Source organism: Musca domestica, unplaced genomic scaffold (genome assembly GCF_030504385.1).
Source record: "Musca domestica strain aabys unplaced genomic scaffold, Musca_domestica.polishedcontigs.V.1.1 14, whole genome shotgun sequence".
Lineage (NCBI taxonomy): Eukaryota > Metazoa > Arthropoda > Insecta > Diptera > Muscidae > Musca > Musca domestica.
Window position 1 is genome coordinate 16,059,686 of NW_026712192.1, and position 23,862 is coordinate 16,083,547.

General features: G+C 37.1%; 1 protein-coding gene across 1 annotated transcript in view; it reads right to left on the minus strand.

The window, feature by feature from the left end:
• Positions 1–8,171: 8,171 nt before the first annotated feature.
• Positions 8,172–23,862, minus strand: part of LOC101900021 (microtubule-associated protein futsch) — a 42,765-nt gene continuing 27,074 nt past the window's right edge. Inside the window, exons 3-4 of the mRNA XM_011293158.3 lie at positions 10,839–15,178; positions 8,172–8,824 (exon numbers count right to left, since the gene is read on the minus strand). Of these exons, the coding sequence (XP_011291460.2) occupies positions 8,172–8,824; positions 10,839–15,174 (4,989 nt within the window). The 5' untranslated portion in view covers positions 15,175–15,178. The remainder of the gene's footprint in view (positions 8,825–10,838; positions 15,179–23,862) is intronic.

The window sequence follows — 23,862 nt, forward strand, 5'->3', positions numbered from 1 at the left end:
ACAAGATATCGTCCACCTCCTTTGGCCCTTCGCTCACATGAGGTCACAATGTTTAGTATTTATATCTCTCATAACTTGAGAAACAATGTTTTTTCAAACTTGGTATAATTAGATCTCCCTAAATCAGAGATCTGATTTGAATATGAAATCTATCGGCAAACTACTTCCGGTACCTCCCCCACAAAAATCAACCTATTGAATATCATTTATTCGTAAAATTGGAAATAAATGTGCGATTTTCTTTAAATGTTGCACATACCAATAATTTTATCAGTATAAGATGAAGTGGAATAAATTCGGTCCGCTATATTTCTCTCAGTCATATTTCAACATTTAACAAAAATATATCTTAAAATCGAAAAATTATAATAGATATTTCCAAAACCACCTTCATATCTCAAACCAGATACCAAGAGAGATGCTCCAATAACAAATTTTGGGATTCCAGCTCGATATATTCACTCAATAACAACTATAGCACCATTCAGTACTTTTCGTATAAATATAGTACACATTTTCAAAACAATTTTCATATCTCAATTCCAGATAACAACAGAGACCTCAATATCAAGTTTGAGGATTCCAGCCCCATCCTTTCACCCAATACAAAATTAGGTACCAAGAAGTACTTTTCGTATAAATATGGGACTTCTCAAGTGCCGGCCATGGTGATGGTGTGGGCCGCCATAACAGCCGATGGTCGCTCTCCGCTCGTATTAATCGACCGTGGCATCAGAATAAATTCCGAATATTATCGCGAAAATATTATGGAGGGTGTATTAAAGCCTTGGGCAGGCAAACATTTTGGCCGCAGACCTTGGACATTCCAACAGGACTCAGCACGCACCACTCAAGAATGGTTACAAAATGAGGTTCCTCGCTTCATTTCCAGCGCAAAATGGCCACCAAAATCTCTGGATACCAATCCGTTGGACTATTGTGTCTCGAGTATTTTGGAAAGCAAGGTTGGCACTAAAAAAAATACCAAAGTGTCGATCACCTCAAGCAAGCGCTTCGCTTCGCCGGGAATGGGCCAAAATACCGCAGAGCAACATTCGGGCAGCGTATGACGATGTCATTGGCCGTTTGAAGGCCATAATTCGTGCCAAAGGTGATCAATTCGACCAGATCTAAACTTATTCTGAAATTTGATGCTATTTCCGACTTTTTTTGAAACATTTAAAAAAGTTAAAAACAAATATGGCGTTTGACTTTATTGCAGTTTTTTTATCTCCCCCTGTAGATAGATAAAATGTGCCTTAATCCTTCACCTAAATGAGGATGACCCAACGACAGACAGACGAAAATTGCTTAATCAATATTTTGCGGAGGACTCAATATACCCTCTAATCAATATACCCTCTCTTCTATGAATGGTATTGCAGTATTAAGACTATCTTCGTAAAGGATTAGAAAGTCGGAAGTCAGATTGACTAGTATTTGTTTCCAAATACTTTGCAGTAGTTGTTGTTCTTGTCGCTCATATTTACTTGAGTTACTTTGGAATTGCTAAACTAGTCATAAAGTTGTGCATTCGGAAAGTTAAATAAACACAACACCTTAACAAAGTCCAAAAACAAAAGGAAAAGTTTTCCATCATCCTGCAAGGATCCTACGACTAGCTCCTCCCACAATTCAACTCCCACCAATGTGTCTGATACACACACCGAACATTGCTACTTTCAACGCCCCCCATCTAAAACTAGCAACGTTTTCCGTCTAACCACACCTTCCTTCCTTGCTTCCTTCCTTCCTATCTGGCATATCCTTTTTCCGGTTTTAAGCAAATGTTTTGCTATTCTCTCAACACGTGCCATATTGTTTGTTTTAGACACTGCGTTGCTTTTTTTGTTTTTGTTATTGTTTTCCATGTTCTCTGCTTTGGCAAACATGATTCATCACCAAAACTGCAAGTTATGGTGAGAGGGGAGGTAGAAAATGCAAAAACAAAAATTGGAACGGAAACTTTTATTTTTAGAATTTTCGGTGCGGTTAAACAACAAAGTCCACATGTGTTGGAGATTTTTCCCCAACAGATCCAAACAATTCGGAGCAAAGGACCTCTGACATATTTGTTGTTATTGTGATGTGAACACAAAAACTAAAGAAGAGCTCAACAGTGAAAAAATAACAAATTTGTTTAGCTCCATTTTCAGTTCGAAAATCTGTTCTGGATTAAATGCCAAAGAAACCACCTAACAACAGCAACAACAACAAAAACGCCAAGAAAAATTCAAACTTCGGGGTGTTGACAAAACTTTTAATGTTTATGAGGAAAATATTTTAAATAAAAATCAAAAGTTTTTCTTGTTGCCCAAAATCATATGGAGGAAAAATCAAAGATGAGAGAGGATGTGGACAGGGAGAGAGAGTGAGAGATAGAGAGGGAGAGAGAGAAATATATTTCAGGAAATCAAGTTGTTTTCAATTAAATTATAAGAATACGAGCAGGGAAATTGAAAAATAGTAGTATACGACACTAAGTCCGGTCGAACCTGACTTTTTATACCCCACGCCTTAGAAAATCATATTAAAGATTTTTTGTTAAAAGCCTAGACAAAGCGGCAGAAACTAGAACCTTGAAATTTAGCATTTAGTCACTGATGGTGTGAAGGGGATGAAATAAGAGGAATTTAACTTAAAGGGTACTAAATTACAAAATGGTACGAAATGATACAATATAGCTCAGTGCGAGCTAGGACTTTGAAATGTAGCATAGAGATCACTCTTGTCATATATATGATATATTTATATCCTCAGCCATATGGCTAGAAAGGGTATTTATCATTTGATATGGCCTCTTTAGACTAAATCCATTTCAAGACATTTGAAATCGATCTAGCGATGTCCGTTCGTCTGTCTGTCTGGCTGGCTGGTGCGCATTTTAACTTTCGAAGGTAGTATCCGATTCGGTCCAAACTTGGTACATCGGAATATTATTATCCAGCCATATTACTAGAGGGGGTATTTATCATTTGATATGGCCTCTTTAGCCAAAATCCATTTCAGAACATTTGAAATCGATCTAGCGATGTCCGTTTGTCTGGATGGCTGGTGCGCATTTTAACTTTCGAAGGCAGTATCCGATTCGGTCCAAACTTGGTACATCTGAATATTATTATCCAGGCATATGGCTAAAGGGGGTATTTTTCGTTTGATACGGCCTCTTTAGACCAAATCCGTTTCAGGACATTTGAAATCTATCTAGCGACGTCCGTTCGTCTGTTTGTCTGGCTGGCTGGTGCTCATTTTAACGTTCGAATTCTGCTACCTCACTCACAAAGGGTCACAATTTTCAATACTCTTATCTGTCATAACTTGCGAAACAAGTCAGCGATTCTTTACAAATTGCTATAGCTAAATATATCTCTCTTTGTCAGAAACCTGAGGCGAATATGGAGTTAAGATTTCACATAAAATTGGTTCGATTTTCTTATAATTTTGCCCATAACAATATTTTTTTATCTGTATTAGATGAAGTATGAAAATCGAATACTTCGGTCGACTTTATCTCGTACGTCACGCTCATTTTAATATTTTATCAAAAATTATCACATATAAAATAAAGGAAGTAACCAATATAGAGTCCAAGCCTGGCTCATCGCAATATTAAAATCATATTTATTTAGGTCCGATACGAAATGGCCAATATTCGCCCATTCCTTCGAAACCTACTCCAAAGAGGGTCAACAATTTCAATAATAATCAACAATTTCAATACATCTGTCGGAAAAGCGACAGATTGGTCTTTCCTGGAAGAGGACACCCTCGGAAACCTTGGCAGGCACCAAAAAGTACCGGAACAAAAAATAAATACATATTTCGAGAAAAGGCTTAAATGCAATCCTAATCCTAACTTCATACCCTTCATTGGAAATAGTCCGGCAGACACAAATCCACGTTTGCTGAACCAAAGCCCCTTGAAAAAATTATTTAAAAAATCCTCGTTTAATGAACTAAAGGTCCTTAAAAAAGTAAAAACTGGAAGTCTTTAAAAAAATTATTTAAAAAATCCACGTTTGATGAACTAATGATCCTTGGAAAAAATTCTTTGAAAAATCTACGTTCGATGAACTAAAGGTCCTTGAAATAAATTATTTAAAAAATCCACGTTTGATGAACTAATGATCCTTGGAAAAAATTCTTTGAAAAATCTACGTTCGATGAACTAAAGGTCCTTGAAATAAATTATTTAAAAAATCCACGTTTGATGAACTAATGATCCTTGGAAAAAATTCTTTGAAAAATCTACGTTCGATGAACTAAAGGTCCTTGAAATAAATTATTTAAAAAATCCACGTTTGATGAACTAATGATCCTTGGAAAAAATTCTTTGAAAAATCTACGTTCGATGAACTAAAGGTCCTTGAAATAAATTATTTAAAAAATCCACGTTTGATGAACTAGAGGTCCTTGAAAATAATTATTTAAAAAAAAAACACGTTTTATGAACTAAAGATCCTTGAAAAAAAATTCTTAAAAAAATATCCTTGAAAAAAATCTTTAAAAAATGTCCTTTTAAAATAAAGGTCCTTGAAAAAAAATTCTTTAAAAAATCCACGTTTGATGAACCAAAGGTCCTTGAAATAAAATTCTTTAAAAATGTCCTTTTAAACTAAAGGTCCTTGATTTAAAATTCTTTAAAAAATTCACGATTGATGAACCAAAGGTCCTTGAAATAAAATTCTTTAAAAAATCCACGATTGATGAACTAAAGGTCCTTGAAATAAAATTCTTTAAAAAATCCACGATTGATGAACTAAAGGTCCTTGAAATAAAATTCTTTAAAAATTCCACGTTTGATGAACTAAAGGTCCTTAAAAAAATTCTTTAAAAAATTCACGTTTGATGAACTAAAGGTCCTTGAAATAAAATTCTTTAAAAATCCACAATTGATGAACTAAAGGTCCTTGAAATAAAATTCTTTAAAAAATCCACGTTTGATGAACTAAAGGTCCTTGAAATAAAATTCTTTAAAAAATCCACGTTTGATGAACTAAAAGTCCTTGAAATAAAATAATTTAAAAAATCCACGTTTGATGAACTAAAGGTCCTTGGAAAAAAATTCTTTGAAAAATCCACGTTTGATGAACTAAAGGTCCTTGAAATAAAATTCTTTAAAAAATCCACGTTTAATGAACCAAAAGTCCTTGAAATAAAATTCGTTGAAAAATCTACGTTTGATGAACTAAAGGTCCTTGAAATAAAATTCTTTAAAAAATCCACTTTTGATGAACCAAAAGTCCTTGAAATAAAATTCTTTAAAAAATCCACGTTTGATGAACTAAAGGTCCTTGGAAAAAATTCCTTAAAAAAACCACGTTTGATTAACTAAAGGTCCTTGAAAATTTTTTTTTAAAAAATCCACGTTTGATGAACCAAAGGTCCTTGAAATAAAATTATTTAAAAATCCACGTTTGATGAACTAGAGGTCCTTGAAAATAGTTATTTAAAAAATCCACGTTTGATGAACTAAAGGTCCTTGAAATAAAATTCTTTAAAAATGTCCTTTTAAACTAAAGTCCCTTGAAAAAAAAATTCTTTAAAAAATGTCCTTTTAAACTAAAGGTCCTTGAAAAATGTGATGATGTGAATTTCCTTGAAAAAAATTATTTAAAAAATCCACGTTTGGTGATGTGAAGGTCCATATGGGTCAATATTTTGTAATTAATTTTAAAGTTATCCCGACAATATTCTCTTGGGCAGTTTCAATTCTAAATTTTTACACACACGTTTGCTGGAATTAATAACAGTTTCTCAAAAATTTCCTTCATTAAACAACTTCGAACTCATTTAAAATTCCACAACTATTCATTATTCCAACAGCAAGAAAAACAAAAGTTAAAATAATACCAAGTTATGATTTCTTGACCACTATTCTTCATTCCCCCCAATCTGCTCTCCTGGTCCCCAAAGAAAAGTTCAATTGAATTATTTGATAATCAAGAGTTCAAAGTTTCTCTCTCCCTCTCTCTCTCTCTCTCTTGCTCGTCTGCTCATCTTAAAGTAGAGTCGTTATAATTGACTGTGACTTGAACCTTTATACTTCATTTAATGATGGCAATTTTAGTTTTTCCACAACTTATCCCTAGAGAATCGAAAGAAAACCAAAAGAAGTCAAAGATACAGATATGTGTGCTTGAGTTTGGGTTTAACTTATGGCTGGAATCCTAGGACCAAAGTTAATTTTATTGGGGGTGGATGGTGACGGGGTAGGAGCAAAGAATTATTGAATTCAAGCAATGAAATGAAGAAACTTTTATTATTTCAATACTTTGTAAAAACACAAGGCACACTCTCACACACACACTCTCTCTACTAACACACACTCATCCAACATATTAAAAATTCTTTATTTATTTTATAAAAGATCTTCTTCGTTGTCTTTTTATTTTCTTTTTTTCTCTCAAAGAAGAATGAATGAATGAAAAGTTTTCTCCTTGCAGCACCAAATGATGCAAAATCATTCCTCTGCCATCCGTTGTGGCATTTAGTAGAGAAAACTTATCGAAAAGGCTTTTCCTTGGTTTGAATTATTTCAAATATTTTCCTTTGTCTACTGGGGATGGGGATGGGGGAGGGGTAGTTAGTTTTTAAAAAGGATTTATTAAAAAATTAAATGATTTCAATGGCAAATTTTTTTAAATGAACAAAGGAGGAAAATAGGGAATTTTAATAGAAAATTAATTTTAGAGGAGATAGAGAAATATTACATGGAGAAAGAGACAGATATAGAGAGAAAATTGTATAAATTAACAAGTTAAAAAGCAGTAAGTTCGACCGGGCCGAACTTTGAATACCCTCCACTATTTGCAACGAATTTAGAAATTTTCAAAAAATAAAATCCGTTAAAAGTTCTGTTAAAATCTTAAAAATACCGAATATTGCCGTTTTATTGGGGTCTATACGACGTGGGTCTATATAGGCATTGTTTGTCATAAGCCATTACCATATTCAAATTCGAATCTTGAAATAAACGGTGAATAATGTAGCTAAAATCGTCAAAATGTCGTATATAGGGAGGTAGCGTTATATCGGAGCTGTGCGAAGACCTGGACCAGCATAGACATTTTTCTGTCACAGGCTATAGCATCCATTACGAACGTCGGTTTCGGTGAGTATTGTACCTAAAATCGTCAAAATATCGAACATAGGGAGGTACTGATATATGGAGCCTATACGAAGACCTGGACCTGCATAGACAATTTTCTATCACAGACTCTAGTTCCAATTACTAAATATGTAATTCTCAATATCAAATTTCAGAATTCCAGTCCTATTCCTTTACGCAATACCAAGTTAAGTACCATTTAGTACTTTTCGTACAATTATAGCACACATTTCCGAAACCATCTCCATATGTCCAGGCTTCACATGAACAACAATGCTAATATCAAAAATTCAGATTTCAAGCACTATCTGTTCATCCAATACCAAATTGTAACAATTATATATTTTAGAACTCTTCTTGTACCTCCCGCACAGAAGGATATAGGAACAGGTCATAAAATAAGACACATTTTTGTAAATATCCTTATTTTCGTTGATAGTCCAGACAACCACATAAACAGGCCTTAGTTGGCACATTCTACTCATACCAGTTCACACAACCGCAACAAGTGGTCAAACAAGTTACCCCACCCCCATACTGATGAGTATGTCACTCAAAATTACAACTTCTTACACATCCTCACCAAGTTGCAGGACCTTCAAGATGTCAATTATACAGGACACCGATAAGGATTATTAAAATGCATTTAATTTGTAGATTTTCCAAAGGACCTGAGGAGTCTCAAGTGTCACAGAGGTAATACATCAATTAAGTGGTAGTTCATAATTAATTCATTATGTAAGAAGGAACAAGAATAACTAGGCGGAGAGGAGGGAGAGAATTTTAAGGAGATATAATAAAGACACTAAGCAAAGGGAAAGTTTCGAAGGATAAGGAGGGATGAACCGGAAAACAGTTTTCTTAGGGGTTTACTTATTCATTATTCCAATTAAGGATATACCAGTATAGCGGACAAGGAGGTGTGGTAGGTCTAATATAAGAATCAGGGTGGGCCTACTGACTGACCACTGCTGTATCAAAAATCTGACCAAAATAAGGGATAACAGTTTTCCGGACTACTGTAGATAATTCATAAAAGTTTAGGCAATTTTTCAAATTCCTACTCACCACTTGTTTCATTTGCTGCGCCCTGAGATCCCGACTGCTGTTGTGCTGCTGCTGCTGCTTGTGCCTGCTGATGTTGTTGTTGTTGATGCTGCTGTGACTGCTGCTGATGATGGATGTTTGTGGAACAGAATGCACTGCCACCCAAGCCAGCCGACAATGGGGGCTGGCTTGAAGGAGGTGGTGCCGCTGGTGCAACACCTGTTGCACTACTCGGATATCCACTACTGGCACGATATGTCGGCGGCGGTGAGCCAGGATCACAATGACCCGGTGGTGGCGGCCCATAATGTGATGGTGGCGGAGGACCCGCGGCATAGTGATGAGGCGGCGGTGGCATACCATGATGTTCGGCACCGGCCTGTTGATACTGATGATGGGCATGCACATGGGCATATTGATGCTGATGATGCACCCCGCCAGCGCCATGTGGTGACATATGATGTGCATGATAGGCAGCAGCTGCAGCTGCTGCTGCCGCCGCATAGGAAGGAGGCGGTGGACCATGATGTTCCATGGGTTCAGTGTGAATGCCTAAATCGGCGGGGTTGTAGAGGCCGGCGGCGGCATTCAGTGTCTCTGACAGTGATGAGGCCGAGGTTGCCTGCGAGGTGGCAGTTGTGGGCGGAGGTGAGACAATTGGAGTGCCTGGAATGAAGATATGAAGGATAATGGTAAGTAAACAAATAATCTAGGGTATTTTTAAAGAGAATTTCCAAGGACTCTATTGGCAATAAACGTGGATTTTTTACGAAGATTTTTTCAAGGACTCTCTAGCTCATAAAAGTGGATTTTTTAAAGAGGATTTTTTCAAGGACTCTCTAAACATAATAAACGGACTCGCTAGGCCATAAACGTGGATTTTTTAAAGAAGATTTTCTCAAGGACTCTTTAGGTCATAAACGAGGATTTTTTAAAGAAGATTTTCTCAAGGACTCTAAGCCCATAAACGTGGATTTTTTAAAGAAGATTTTCTCAAGGACTCTTTAGGTCATAAACGTGGATTTTTTAAAGAAGATTTTCTCAAGGACTCTTAGCCCATAAACGTGGATTATTTAAAGAAGATTTTCTCAAGGACTCTTTAGGTCATAAACGTGGATTTTTTAAAGAAGATTTTCTCATGGACCCTCTAGGACATAAACGTGGATTATTTAAAGAAGATTTTCTCAAGGACTCTCTAGGACATAAACGTGGATTATTAAATATTTTCTTAAGGACTCTTAGGCCACAATTGTGGATTTTTAAGGAAGATTTTCTTAGGGACTATTAGGCCACAATTGTGGATTTTTAAGGAAGATATTCTCAAGTACTCTCTAAGCCATAAACGTGGATTTTTTAAAGATTTTCTCAAAGACTCCTAGGCCATAAACGTGGATTTTTAAGGAAGATATTCTCAAGTACTCTCTAAGCCATAAACGTGGATTTTTTAAAGATTTTCTCAGGGACTCTCTAAGCCATAAACGTGGATTTTTAAAGAAGATTTCTTCAAGGACTCTCTAGGCCATAAACGTGGATTTTTAAAAAAGATTTTCTCAAGGACTCTCTAGGCCATAAACGTGGATTTTTAAAGATTTTCTCAAGGACTCTCTAGGCCATAAACGTGGATTTTTTAAAGATTTTCTCAAGGACTCTCTAGGCCATAAATGTGGATTTTATAAAGATGATTTTCTCAAGGACTCTCTAGGCAATAAACGTGGATTTTTTAAAGAAGATTTTCTCAAGGACTCTCTAGGCCATAAACATGGATTCTTAAAGAAGATTTTCTCAAAGACTCTCTAGGCCATAAATGTGGGTTTTTTAAAGAAGATTTGCTCAAGGGTTTCTAGGCCATAAATGTAGATTTTTTAAAGAAGATTTTCTCAAGGATTCTCTAGGCCATAAACGTGGATTTTTAAAGAAGATTTTCTCAATGACTCTCTAGGCCATAAACGTGGATTTTTAAAGAGGATTTTTCGAGGACTTCTAGGCCATAAACGTGGATTTTTAAAGAAGATTTTTTTAAGGACTTTAGGCCATATACGTGGATTTTCTAAATAAGATTTTCTCAAGGACTCCCTAGGCCATAAACGTGGATTTTTTAAAGAAGATTTTCTCAAGGACTCTCTAGGCCATAAACGTGGATTTTTTAAGGAAGATTTTCTCAAGGACTCTCTAGGCCATAAACGTGGATTTTAAAAGAAGATTTTCTCAAGGACTCTTTAGGCCATAAACGTGGATTTTAAAAGAAGATTTTCTCAAGGACTCTCTAGGCCATAAACGTGGATTTTTAAAGAAGATTTTCTCAAGGCCATAAACGTGGAGTTTTAAAGAAGATTTTCTCAAGGCCCTACAGTAGATTTTTTAAAGAAGATTTTTTAAGGCCATAAACGTGGATTTTTAAAGAAGATTTTCTCAAGGCCATAAACGTGGAGTTTTAAAGAAGATTTTCTCAAGGCCCTACAGTAGATTTTTTAAAGAAGATTTTTTCAAGGCCATAAACGTGGATTTTTAAAGCAGGGTTTTCGAGGGCCTTTTACAGGGATTTTTCTAAAAAAAATTCGAGGACTTTTAGAGCAAAAAAAGTGAATTTCTTAAAACAAATTTGAAGGACTCTCTGTGGTGATTTTTTAAGAAATTTCTTTCAAGGACTATGACAATAGGGATAACACAAAAATGTACTCACCTTCACTAGCCCCACTGCCGGCAGCACCGGGAGGCAGCATACTCGACAGAGCACTCAACGGCGTATAAGACTTCGGCGGTGGCTCCGTTGAACCGGGCCTCAGCAAACGCTCCTCCGTAACGCTAGACTGAACACGATATTGCATCTTACAATAGGCCTCCTGACCAGCACCTGAACTTGAATTGACATAGACCCCAGTGATGGTGACATCTGTATCCTGGACAATGACCACACTCGATGAGGTGGGACGACTTGAATCCTTGGCCTCTTTTGTGCTACTCGTTGTGGTACTGCTACCCGACGAACTCGAGGTGGTGGTGGTAGTTGTATCTGTATTAGTTTCTTTGGTATCCTTGGAATACTTGGAATCATTGCTTTCCTCACAGATATTTGTGGGTTGTTTTTCCAGCTTCGTGGGTGTGTTGGGAGTGGCTTGGGAGGGTTTTGTTTCAGTGGCAGCAGGAGTAGAGGTTTTCAAGGGAGTTGTTGAAACAGGAGAGGGGGTTGTGGTGGTGGTCGTGGACGTGGTATTGCTGCTAGTTGTTGTAGGTTCCATAGATGTGCTTGTTGTTGTCTCTTTGATTGTGGGAGTACTTCGGGATACCACCGAACTGGGGTTGGCTTCTGCAGTTAAAGTTGCCTCCCTTGTGACATCGGGAGTGGCTGTCTTACTGGGTGATGCTGTTGCCGCACCTGTGGCCGAGGCACTGACATTACCCGCCGTTTTGCCCGCCTTGCCTTCCCTACCCTTGGCCTCCTTGGACTTTTTACTCGGCGTCTTCTGTTCATCTTCATAGGTCTCATAGCCACTGAGCTGTCCCAAATTCCTATCCAAATGTCGTTCCACTTCATAGGTGGCTGCCACAATGGCACTGGCATTTAAACTGGCCATGCGCTTGCGGGCCAATATACCCTTATAGTCCCCAATGAGTTCCTCTTTGAAAATCCGCTTTCGTTTCTTCGGAGGTTTCTTGGCCTCGGGTAGCTTGAGTTTTGCGGGCTTTTCTTTATCCCCGCCTTCTTCCTTATCCGAAGATTCAGAATTACCCTCCTCCGCCGAACTACCGGTGCTAAGTTTGACCATTTTCTTAAGGGGTTTCTTGATTTTTGTATACTTCCGTTTGACTTTAATGGGTGTTTCCGATTCCTTGGATTCACCTTCTCCCTTGGCTTTTGCCTTGAGTTGCTTTTCCATTTCCTTTTCTTTCTTGGCTTGCAGCCGCTTTTGCAGCTTTTTCTTTTTGAGTCTCGTTTGCTCGATTTCGTCCAGTTCACTGTCACTATCAAATTCCCAGTATTTGCCAAAGCCTCTTCCTCCGGCATCATTGCGTTGCTCTCTCTTTAGCTCTCCCACAGGTTCTTCAATGGGTTCTGTAGGTTCCTTTTCCACCTTGGCGGCATCTTCAATTTTCAAAGGGTCTTCGGACTTTTTCTCCTTCTTGGTTTTGGGTTTGTCCTCCGATTTTGTGGAGCTAGTTGGGGGGTCCTTGGGTTTCTCTTTTTCCTTGTCCTTTTCTGTATCCTTTTCCTTTTGTTTCGGGGTGGGAGTATCCTCCTGTTTCTTATCCTTGTCCTTCTCCTCATCACTGTTGTCCAGGGTACGTATCTTTGGCGGCATTAATGTGGCCTTGGACAGACCCAATTCATAGGCTGTGCGAGATTCATTTTCATAGAGACACTGGACCTTGGCCAGGGCATTCAAAGAGGCCATGCGATGCCTTTTTTGGCTAAAGACAATCAGATTTTTATCATCCTCGGAGTCACTACTTTCCGCCGTTTCTTCTTCATCTCCATTAGATTTCTTACCGACTTTCTTGGCTGGTTTCTCCAATTTTTTACCCAGTTTCGATTTTGCCGGCCTGCCAGCTTTCAGGTTCTTTTGCTTTTGCAGATTTTTGACCTTGGCGGACATTAGCTTTTTGTTCAGGGCAAGGGTTTTCTTTTTGGTTAATTCCTTTTTGGGTGGATTTTTATTTGCCACTTTCTTTTCTTCTTCTTCCTCTGCGTTTTCTTCTGCCTCATTTTCTTCTTCCTTGTTATCCTCTTCATTCTCCTCTTTAACTTCCAAGTCATCTTTGGCAAGGTCCTCCTTACCCTCCTCTTTCGTTTCAGGATCTTTTTCCACCTCTTTCTCCTCCTCTTTGTTTTCCTCCTTCTCCTCATCCTTTTTGACCTTTTCTTTGAGTGAGGAGAACTTTGCCGGCTCTTTTTTAGGTGTAGATTTCTTCTGGGTCTTCTTTTCTTCCTCCGAGAATTCCAAAAGATTCTTAAGTGTGGGCAATTCCATGCGTATGTTCTCCTCATCCTCCGAGCCGGACTTAAAGGCATAGATATCATCATCTTTGGCCGTGGCTTCCTTGTTTTCCGTCTTAGCCTTGGCCGCCATGATTTTCGAGTACTGAGATTTCTTGGTAACCGGTTTGGGTATTTTGGGTTTAATGGGATTTACCTTGTATTTGGGTTGTAGCCTCTGCTTGATGTTGGCTATTTTGGGAGGTTGGGTCTTCAACACCTTGGGAGGTTTGTCAGAACTCAGAGTTTTACCGACTTCCTTTGGAGCTGATTCTGTTGTTGTCTCTTTTGATGGAGTTTCCGAGTCTTCCTTAGATTGCTGTTGTTCCTTCCCATTGGAGTTGGAGTTATCCCCTTGTTCTGACTTCTGAACGGCAATCTCCTCGATTTCCATTTGCACCTCTTCCGTATTTGAGTCTATGGTCACCTTGAGTATTTCTTCCTTTTCTTCTTCATAGAATTCTTCTAATTTATTGCACTTTGTTTTGTTCAGCTCTTCGGATGTCTCCAGGGTCTCTGGGGGCTTATTGGAACCACTGGGAGATTTTTTGGGAGATTTACTGGGAGTTTTTGATTTTTCTTCTTCCACTGGGGTAGCTTCGGCCTTGGCATCCTCTTTAACCTTATCATCTATTTTAGTTTTCTCTTCTTCCTTTTCGAGTATTTCCTTGGTTTCCTTTTCCGGAGTTTCCCCCTTCTCCGGTATTTTGTGTTTTGGAGATTTTCGTTTTTGGGGTGTAGCCACCTTTGATTCTTGAGATTCTTCCTTAGTCGTCTTTATTGTTTCCTCTTCTTTGATTTCTTCTTTATCCTTCTCCACGTTTTCCTTCTCTTCGATTTTCCTGCTTTCCTTTTCACATTTCTGATCTTTATTTACTTCCGAGGACTCATTGATTTCCTTGCTTTGAACAGCTTCTTGCTTTGTCTCCTTTTCTTCAACTTTTTTGCTCTCATCTTTAGGCAGCTCTTCTAACTCCTGCTTATCCTCCACTTCCTTACATTTCTCTTCCTTGCCTTTAGCTATTGTCACTTTTTTCTGCTTTGGATTGCTTTCCATTCTGGCCTTTTTCTTTTCACCCGCCAATTGCTGCTCCGCTTTACCTTCCTCCTCCTCTTTTTTCTCCTCTCCTTTAGACGTTTGTATCCCACTCTTCTCCACCTGGCTATCTTTACCACCTGCCTTCGCCTTTTCACTTACTTTCGAACTTTGTGCTCTCCTCCTGTCCTCCTCACTCACCTTAGGCCTCTTCAGCGGTTTGTTATTGTTACTCAAGGTGGCTATAACTTTGACAGCTGCCGCCCGTGACTTTGTTTTGACATTTTCCGATATCGACGATTTCATACCCAGCTCCTGGATATTTTGTTCCTTGGGCAGGATATTATCAAATCCACTTATTTTTATATCTAAGTTCTTAAGCATTTTACTAATGGCCTTGTGTTTGCCATCCTTTTTGTCCTGACTCTTGCCGGAGGACTCCACGGAACTTATGGTACTGGAATTGGAACTCTGAGGGCCTTCTTTGCGCGAATCTTCTTTGTCTTTTTCCAATTGTTTTTTTAGTTCCTCTTTTTGTGACTTGAGTGGATGGGTTTCATTATTCTCCGTCGATGTCTTCTTGACATTCTCTCTGGACGAAGCTCGCGTTGTGCTCTTTTTCTCTTCTTCCCCTTTGGGTTTTTCTTTACTCTTCGAACGTTCGTGTAGCTTGGAAGCGTCTTTGCTGGGCGATGATGTTACCGGCTCTGGATCGGTTTTATCTTTCCCACTGCCAGTTTTTGGATTCTTTTTGGAGGGTGACACAGTTTTTGTGTTATCCTTTTTGTTGGGTGTCCCAGCCGCCGAGGTGGAAGCTGGAGCTGCAGTGTTTCCAGTTTTGGCCGAAGGTTTACGTGAAGCTGGCGATTGACTGGCACTGCCGGTGGCGGGACGTTGTTTTTTGGCCGAAGCTGTTGTTGCTGATGCCGCCGCTGCTGCTGTCGTACTGGCTACCGTACTTGAACGTTGCTGTCGCTCAGCAACAGATAAACGGCGTTTAGGTCCCATCCCCCTGAAAAGATAGCAAAAAAATTAAAAGTTAATAAAATAAAAAAAATATTGAAAGAAAACACACAGAGAAAATATTTTAATAAAGTCAATGAGACTGAGTGGTGTATACGTTGTGACAGTAGTTATACGCCCTGGAGGAACTCAATTCTTATTCAAGGTGAATATAAAATAGAAATATTCTATAAAGGTTCCATCTTTTTGAAGATAAAGGAGTAGTGAAATAACGGACTTACTGACTGACTGACCGAGAATTAACGACGAGACGAAACGGCTGAAGTTAGAATTTGTAAATTATGATGAGGCTGGGTTTTGGGAAATTCTTAATTGAAAGAATTCGAAAGGTACTAAAATGTTCTAAAAAATGAAGACTTCGTATTGGACAAACAAACTGATCTAGAATTTTTGGAAATTTGGAATTAGAGTCACTGATGCAGTGCAGGATAGCCGTACCAAAGGGTTTTTGGATATTCGAACTTTAGGGTTACGAAAAGTTCTTAAAAGGTACTAAATCTCGAAAATGGTGCCATATGCCAAGGTTTGAAAGTAAGTTTGATATATGAAAGTTTGATATTGAAATGTGTGCTAGGTATGCGAACTGTACTAAGTGGTACTAAATTTGGTAAAATTCCATTTTGGGTGAAGGAAAGGAGCTATAGTGTTCTAGAAATCTGGAATATGGTATTAGGGTCGCTGTCTAGCCTCCACATATAGAGGTGGTTTTGGAAATGTTTACTATAATTGTACGAAAAGTACCAAATGGTAATACATTTGGTATTAGGTGAAGGGATAGAGATAAAATTCTGAAATTTGATATTTACATTACTGATGTTGTCTGTTTTTGAAATGTGGTCTTTATTGTTACGAAAAGTATGAAATTGTGCCAAAATTCCGTACTTTTATAATAGGAAGGCCACATTTCAAACACGGACAACAAAGGGTTACAATTTTAAATAATTATAACTCTTATAAAATGTGATGTGAGAGTCCGATTGTCTTCTAATTATACAAGGTCTGGTGTAGAGGTGGAATATATCGGCCCACTCCTTCAGGTACCTCCCTCACAAAGGGTCAACATTTTGGATATTCTCATATCATAAAACCCGAACTTAAAATCCGCTTCCATTCAGACTCGGCACATCTCAATACTTCTATCAGCACAAGATCAAATGTAAAGGTGGCAGAGATCGGACCATTCCTTCTGGTACCTGCCCCACAAAGGGTCGACGTTTTGAATAACCAAAACGCTCATAAAATCCGAAATAAGAAACCGATTCTCTTTATATTTTACACATCCCATTATTTCCACTAACAAAAGATTTGTCGTGAAGATGGGATATATATGTCCACTTCTTCTGGTACCTCTCCCATTAAATGAATTCCATGAAACTCATAAAAAGCGAAATTAACATCCGATTCCATTCAAGATTTGGTATATCTCGATATTTCCATCAACACAAGATCTGTTATAAAGTCGGTAGAGATCGATCCATTTCTTTTGCTACCTGCCCATAGGTTTCATCATTATGAAGCACAAAACGATCAAAGAAAGCAAAATTAGCTTTCAACACTCTTCAAATTTCACACATGCTAATATTTTTACTAAAACAAGATGGGATGTGAAGATTATAGATATCTGCCAACCTCTTCTAGTATTTCACCCACAAAGGCGACTTACGATATCTAAATATTTTTCTCAACAAGAAACCTGAGATGAGTATCGAATTTGTGATTTCCCATAAAATTTTACATAAATGTTCGATTTTCTTGTAAGTTTGCTGATACAAATATTTATATCTGTAGTAGATGAAGTATTAAAATAGAATATTTAAAATTTTCTAAAAATTATCACATATCTCATATAAAGTCAAAGTAGTACCCGTGCACGTGGCAATATTTATATTATATTTATTTAGGTCCAATATTGTCCAAAGTGGACAATATTGTTTCACTTGAACAGTAATGACATGAGTCGAAATATATTTAATTAACCGAACATTAACTGTTTACTAAACTTTACTATTTCTTCAAACAACTTTAAAAACTTGTTGTATTTTTTATTTCTCGTCAGCATTGATTGCAAATTGCTCTATTCTCTCAATAGAACTTTATGAGCGCTTATGAGCGCTTATGAGTTATTCATACTGGCGTATGAGTTATTCCAGTGGTTATACGCACTAGTGTACAAACAAATATAACGTCAAGGTATATTAAATAGGTAGTGTCGTCAACAAAATTTAAGACTATAAGTGTGAAAAGTTTCTGTAGATTTAGAATAATTTTTTACAGAATATTGGGAAATCTATTTTAAATTGAAATTTTTGATGCATTTCAATTTCCGAGTCAATTGGTTTATAATATAGATATGTAGAGCGAATGCAAAATCAGGAAATACTTCAGTTTTGGGTTCATATCATCCCCTAAATATTTTGTATTAACTCCAAAAAAGTATAAGGTTATATTCTGGTCAAAAACCATCCCCCTGTAAATATGATGATCGGTATACTAAAGAGCTACAAGCTAAAAAAAACTCATCAACCCATAACTCATTAGTTCGTTTATGCCCTACATCACATGTGGTAAGGGTATTATGTCTTTGTGTATTTGTTTGTAACATGGAGGATAAAGCGAGGTAGACCCATAGTTACTTTTGAGGATCTTCATCGAATCACTTTCTGAGTTGCTTTATGCATGTCAGTCCTTCCGTCTCTCCATGTATTTTTGTGAACAAAATGCAGGTCGCCGATTGATATGAAATTTTGCAAAACAATATTTGTTTGGCCCAAGGCCGAACCCTGTAGAAATTGGTGAAAATCGGTTCAAATTTAGATATAGCTCACATATATATCTTCAACCGATTACGGGTTAATTGTGCACCAAATGACCAATATTAGTCCAAATGACCTGAATTTTGGTACACCTGACCGAATTCAGTCTAGAAGCAAGTACATAAAATTTGGAGAAAATCGGTTCAGATAGAGCTATTGCTCCCATATGTATCTTCGACCGATTTCACGTTTATTGTGCACCAAACGGCTGATATCGACTCAACTGGACTGAATTTTGGCACTTCCGATGGAATTCAGCCTAGAAGCAAGTATATCAATTTTGGTTCAAATATATCTATAGCTCCCATATATATGTTTCATCCGATTTGATGCTAAAGTCCTTCACATGTGTAATATGCACTCCAGAAGAATTATATTTACGATATCAGTTTTTGTGCACCAAACGACTAATATCAGCTCAAATGGACAGAATTTTGGCAATTCCGACTGAATTCATCCTAGAAATCAGTACTTCAAATTTGGTGTAAATTATTTCAGATGTAGCTATAGCTTATCAGATTTGGGGTTTATTTCCCTCACATGCGTAATATACACTCCAGAACAATAATCTTTGCTACCAGATATCAGACACAGCTCAGAAATAAGTGTTTCAAATTTTGTCAAGATCGGTTGGGATTTGAATATAGCTCCCATATATATCTTAATCCGATTTCAGGTTTTTCGTGCACCAAATGGCTAATATCAGCTCAAATGGACTGAATTTTGGCACTTCCGACTGAATTCATCGTAGAAATCAGTACTTCAAATTTGGTGTAAATCATTTCAGATATAGCTATAGCTCCCATATATATGTTTTATCCGATTTGGAGTTTAAGTCCTTCACATGCGTAATATTCACTTCACGACAATAATCGTTGGTACCAGATATCAGATACAGCTGAGAAATAGGTGTTTCATATTTTGTCAAAATCGGTTAAGATTTGAATGTAGCTCCCATATATATCTTAATCCGATTTCAGGTTTTTTTGTGCACCAAATGGCTAATATCATCCAAAATGGTCTGAATTTTGGCACTTCCGACGGAATCCAGCTTAGAAGCAAGTATATCAAATTTTTGTGAAAATTGGTTCAGATAAAGCTATAGCTCCCATGTATATGTTTTATCCGATCCCTCACATGCAGAATATGCACATGATATTTAATACCGGACATCAGATGCAGTTCGAAAATACCTCTGCCAAATTTTATCGAGATTGGTACAGATTTGTATATATACCTTCGATATACATCTTCATCCGATTTTACGGTTATTGTTCACCATATATGTAATACCAGCCCAAATTGAATAGAGCTTTTCATATTTAACCGATTTTTTTCCATTTGATGAAACTCGTTTGGGCATATCTATTGCTCCAATAAATATGTTTTTATATAATCCTTATCGAAGTCATATCATGCACTATACGGCAATGTTATTTGGTTCGTAGTTGGTGTAACCTACTTCACATAAATTCTCAATACAAACTTTTTCGTCACGGGAGCTCTACTAAATTCGCATAGTGGTGTAGGTTATCATATAGTCGTCCCCGCCCCACTTTTGATTTTTCCTTACTGGATTTGATATGCTTTGGGGCTTTCATCCCCAAAAGTAATGTCCAGTTCAAAACCTGAACCTGAATATTCGTTGAACCATCTCCCCACTGAACCTGAGACAACATATTGCAGGCATTAAAAGTTCGATGATATATATCGAAGATATATATCAATATAGTCTGAATTTGACTAAAATTGAGAGTTTGAATATGTGTATCATTGAATCCCATCAATTCAAAATATTTCTGATGACATAAATTGAGAGAAAACCAATTCTGAATCGCTACGGAGCGTATACGTTCTAACAACATGTATACGCACCATGAAACCCCTACAGAAATTGAGTATTTCTAGAGAAATTACAAACATTTATATATGTTGGAAGTTGGTTATCGTCCTAGAATAACAAGAAATTGTCTCTTTGAATTTCGTTATTTAATTTTTAGGGAAAAAATATTTATCGAAAAAAAAACTATTCAAAACCTTATGTCCGAATAAAATGATATATACCCTCTGTAGCCATATGGCTGAGGGTATAAAAACAACATATTCCGTAAATTGAACTACTTTTTAACAGTTTTTTTTTACTAATTTTTCTTCCTTCCTTCCGTCTTCTCTTTCGAACATACAATTGTTGAACATTCAATCTCTTTTTTTCATTCGTCTGCGAGTACACACGGCACGTGTTAAAGTGTTGTAGTCAAACGTGTAGTTGACTAAACATGTCTAAGGGGTTTGTGTGTTCGCTCTCCCTCTCTCTCGCCCCACTGCTTTGAAGTGTATTTTTTGCCAGCATTTATGGGGTTGTAAGTGGACTTGTTGTAATGCAAGCCATTGGCGATAATGTGTGTTCGATATTTTTTTATGGGGATTTTAATCGTTTGAATGTAATGTTTACTTCCTGTTCAATACCTTTTTTAGGATTTTCAAAAGTTTCTCTCTCTCTCCCTCTGTTAGGTTTTACATTATTTACAATAGCAAGGGCCAAAATAAAAAAGAATGGAAATTTTAAAATGATTTCAATGGCTTTTCAAGTAAATCGTTTATAATAGTTTCAATTTTTTTTCTGCTGGAGGTCACGTAAATTGAAAAGTTTTTGGAGCTTAAATAACAAATCTATTAGAACTTTTTCAAATATTAGTTCAACAATTGAAATTTTGGAAGAGAAGGGGAAATTGGAGAATTTATTGAATCAGACAAAAACAAGTTAAAAGGTATCAGTCGGTTTTGCCGTCAGATGTATACCCTCAGCCAATATTCGGTTAATTAAATATATTTCGACTATGATTATTAAAATTGTCATGATTAAAATTCTGTTATGAGTGGTTTCCGGAGGAATGTGTCAATACTGTCCATTTCGCGTCGGACATAAATAAATATGTTGTAAATACTGCGAAGTGGCAGGCTTGGGCACTTTATATGAGATATGTGATAATATTTGGAAAATGTTAAAATGTTCGTGAGGTACCAGATATAGTCGACCGAAGTATTCCATTTTCATACCTTATCTAATATGATATGGGCGAAATTACAAGAAAACCGAAGAGAACATCCAATTCTATGCGAAACCAGTAAAGAAAGTCTTAAAGTCGGGCGGGGCCGACTTTATGATACCCTACACCACTTTGCTAATTTAGTACAGCTCCGCATAAAAATTAAAAGTTTTCATGGGAGAATTCAATCATACACGCTATGATTATAATTATAATTTAAAGTTCAAAGGACTAAATATGCCGAAGCATTTGTGTCTTTTAAATTCGGACTTGTATTGCTCATTTGGTGCACAATTAATTTGAAATCGGATAAAGATATATATGGGAGCTATATCCAAATCGGAACCGATCTCCATAAAATTTCGCAAAGATATTTCTGAGCTGTATTTGATATATTTCTCTGAATATTGTTGTTGCGGCCGTGGGTAACAACTATAACAAATCGGATGAACAGTATATATGGGAGCTATAGCTATATATATCTGAACCGATCTTCACCAAATTTGACATACTAGCTTCTAGACTCAATTCGGTCGTAAGTGCCAAATTCCATTCCATTTGGACAAATATTAGACGTTTGGTGCACAATAAAACGTAGATCGGACGAAGTTATATATGGGAGCTATATCCAAATCTGAACCGATCTCGATAAAATTTAGCAAATGCATTTCCCAAAATATTTTTGTTACAGAGTGCATATTACGGCTGCGGAGGACAAAAATAACAAATCGGATGAACAATATATATGGGAGCTATAGCTATATCTGAACCGATTTCAAATTTGGCATACTTATTTTCAGGCCTAATTTGGTTGTATGTGCAAAATTTCAAACTATTCGGGCTGATATAACAAGTTTGGTGCACAATAAAAGGCAAATCGGACGAAGATATATATGGGAGCTATATCTAAATTTTGACCGATTATCTCCAATTTCAATAGGGTTCGTCCTTGGGCCAAACCATGATTTGTGCAAAATTTCATCTGGTTAGGGCAATAATTGCGAACTGTACTTTGTTTATAAAATACATTCACAGACCGACGGACGGACATGCATAAATCGACTCAGAATGTGATTCTATGAACATCAAAAGGAACTATGGGTGAAATATGAAGAAACCCGGATGCTTATTTCGGATTTTATGGACGTTTTGGTTATTCAAAACTTTAACCCTTTGTGGGGGAGGTACCAGAAGGAATGGTCCGATCTCTACCATCTTCATAACAGATTTTGTGTTGATGGAAATATTGAGATTTGCCAAGTCTGAATGGACTCGGATGTTAATTTCGCGTTTTATGAGCTTCACGGATATTCAAAATTTTGACCTTTGTGGGGGAGGTACCAGAAGGAGTCAACCGATATGTCACATCTTCACACCAGACCTTGGGTTAATAAAAATATTTTGATGTGTGTAGTTTGAAGACAATCGGATTTTATAATCGTTTTGGTTATTCAAAACTTTTGACCCAATGTGGGGGAGGTAACAAAAAGAATGGTCCGATCTCTACCATCTTTATAAGTGATCTTGTGTTGATGGAAATATTTAGATGTACCAAGTATGAATTAAATCGGATGTTCATTTCGAGTTTTATGAGCTTCATGGATATTCAAAATTTTGACCCTTTGTGGGAGAGGTACCATAAGGAGTCGACCAATATTTCCCATCTTCATAGCAGATCTTATATAGAAATAATAACCTGTATGAAATATAATGATAACCGGATGTTTGTTTCGTATTTTATGATCGTTTTGATTATTCAAATCTTTGACCCTTTGTGGGGCAGGTACCAAAAGGAATGGCTCGATCTCTACCATCCTTAAAACAGAACTTGTGCTGATGGAAATATTAAGATGTGCCAAGTCGAAATGGATTCGGATTTTAAATTAGTGTGTTATGAGCTTCATGGTTATTTAAAAATTTGACCCTTTGTGGGGGAGGTACCAGAAAGGGTGGACCGATATATTCCATTCCATCAGCAGATCGTGTGTTAGTAAAAATAATGGGATGTGCGTAATTTGAAGACAATTGGATTGTTACATCACGTTTTATCAGAGTTATAATTATTCAAAATTTTGACCCTTTTTGGGGGAGGTACTTGATGGAGTGGACAGATATTTTCCATTTTCGCACCTGACCTAGCACTGCCGCAAATATTAAGATTTGCAAAGTTGGAGCAAAATTGGATTATCCTTTCTGTGCAAAACATATTTTTTTGAAAAATTTCGAACTTTTGTGGGGGAGGTACCAGAAGGAGCGGACCGATTTATTCCATCTTAACGCCAGACCTTGGGTTTACAAAAAATATTGGGATGTGTGAAATTTTAAGGCAATCGGATACTTACATCACATTTTATAAGAGTTGTAATTATTCAAAATTTTGACCACTTGTGGGGGAGAACTTGATGAAGTGGACGATATTCTAAATTTTTGCACCTGACCTAGCACTGATGCAAATATTTTGATTTGCAAAGTTGGAGCAAAATCGGATTATCCTTTCTCTTTCTGTGCAGTAAAATATTTTTTTTTTTAATTTTGAAAATGTTGACCCTTTGTGGGGAAGGTATCAGAAGGAATGGGTCTATGTTGCCCATATCCGAATTCGATCTGAGTTTGATAATAATAATACGATTTAGCAAGTTTGGACCAAATCGGATACTCCCTTCGAGAGTTATTGTGCGCGTCAGCCAGTTGGCAGACAGGCGGACGGAAAAACATCTCTAGATCGACTCCAAATATCCTTAAACGGATTTGGCCCAAAGAGACCTAGGGTCTAAAACCGTTATTTCGATACTATTTCGTTTTGGCCGTATCAA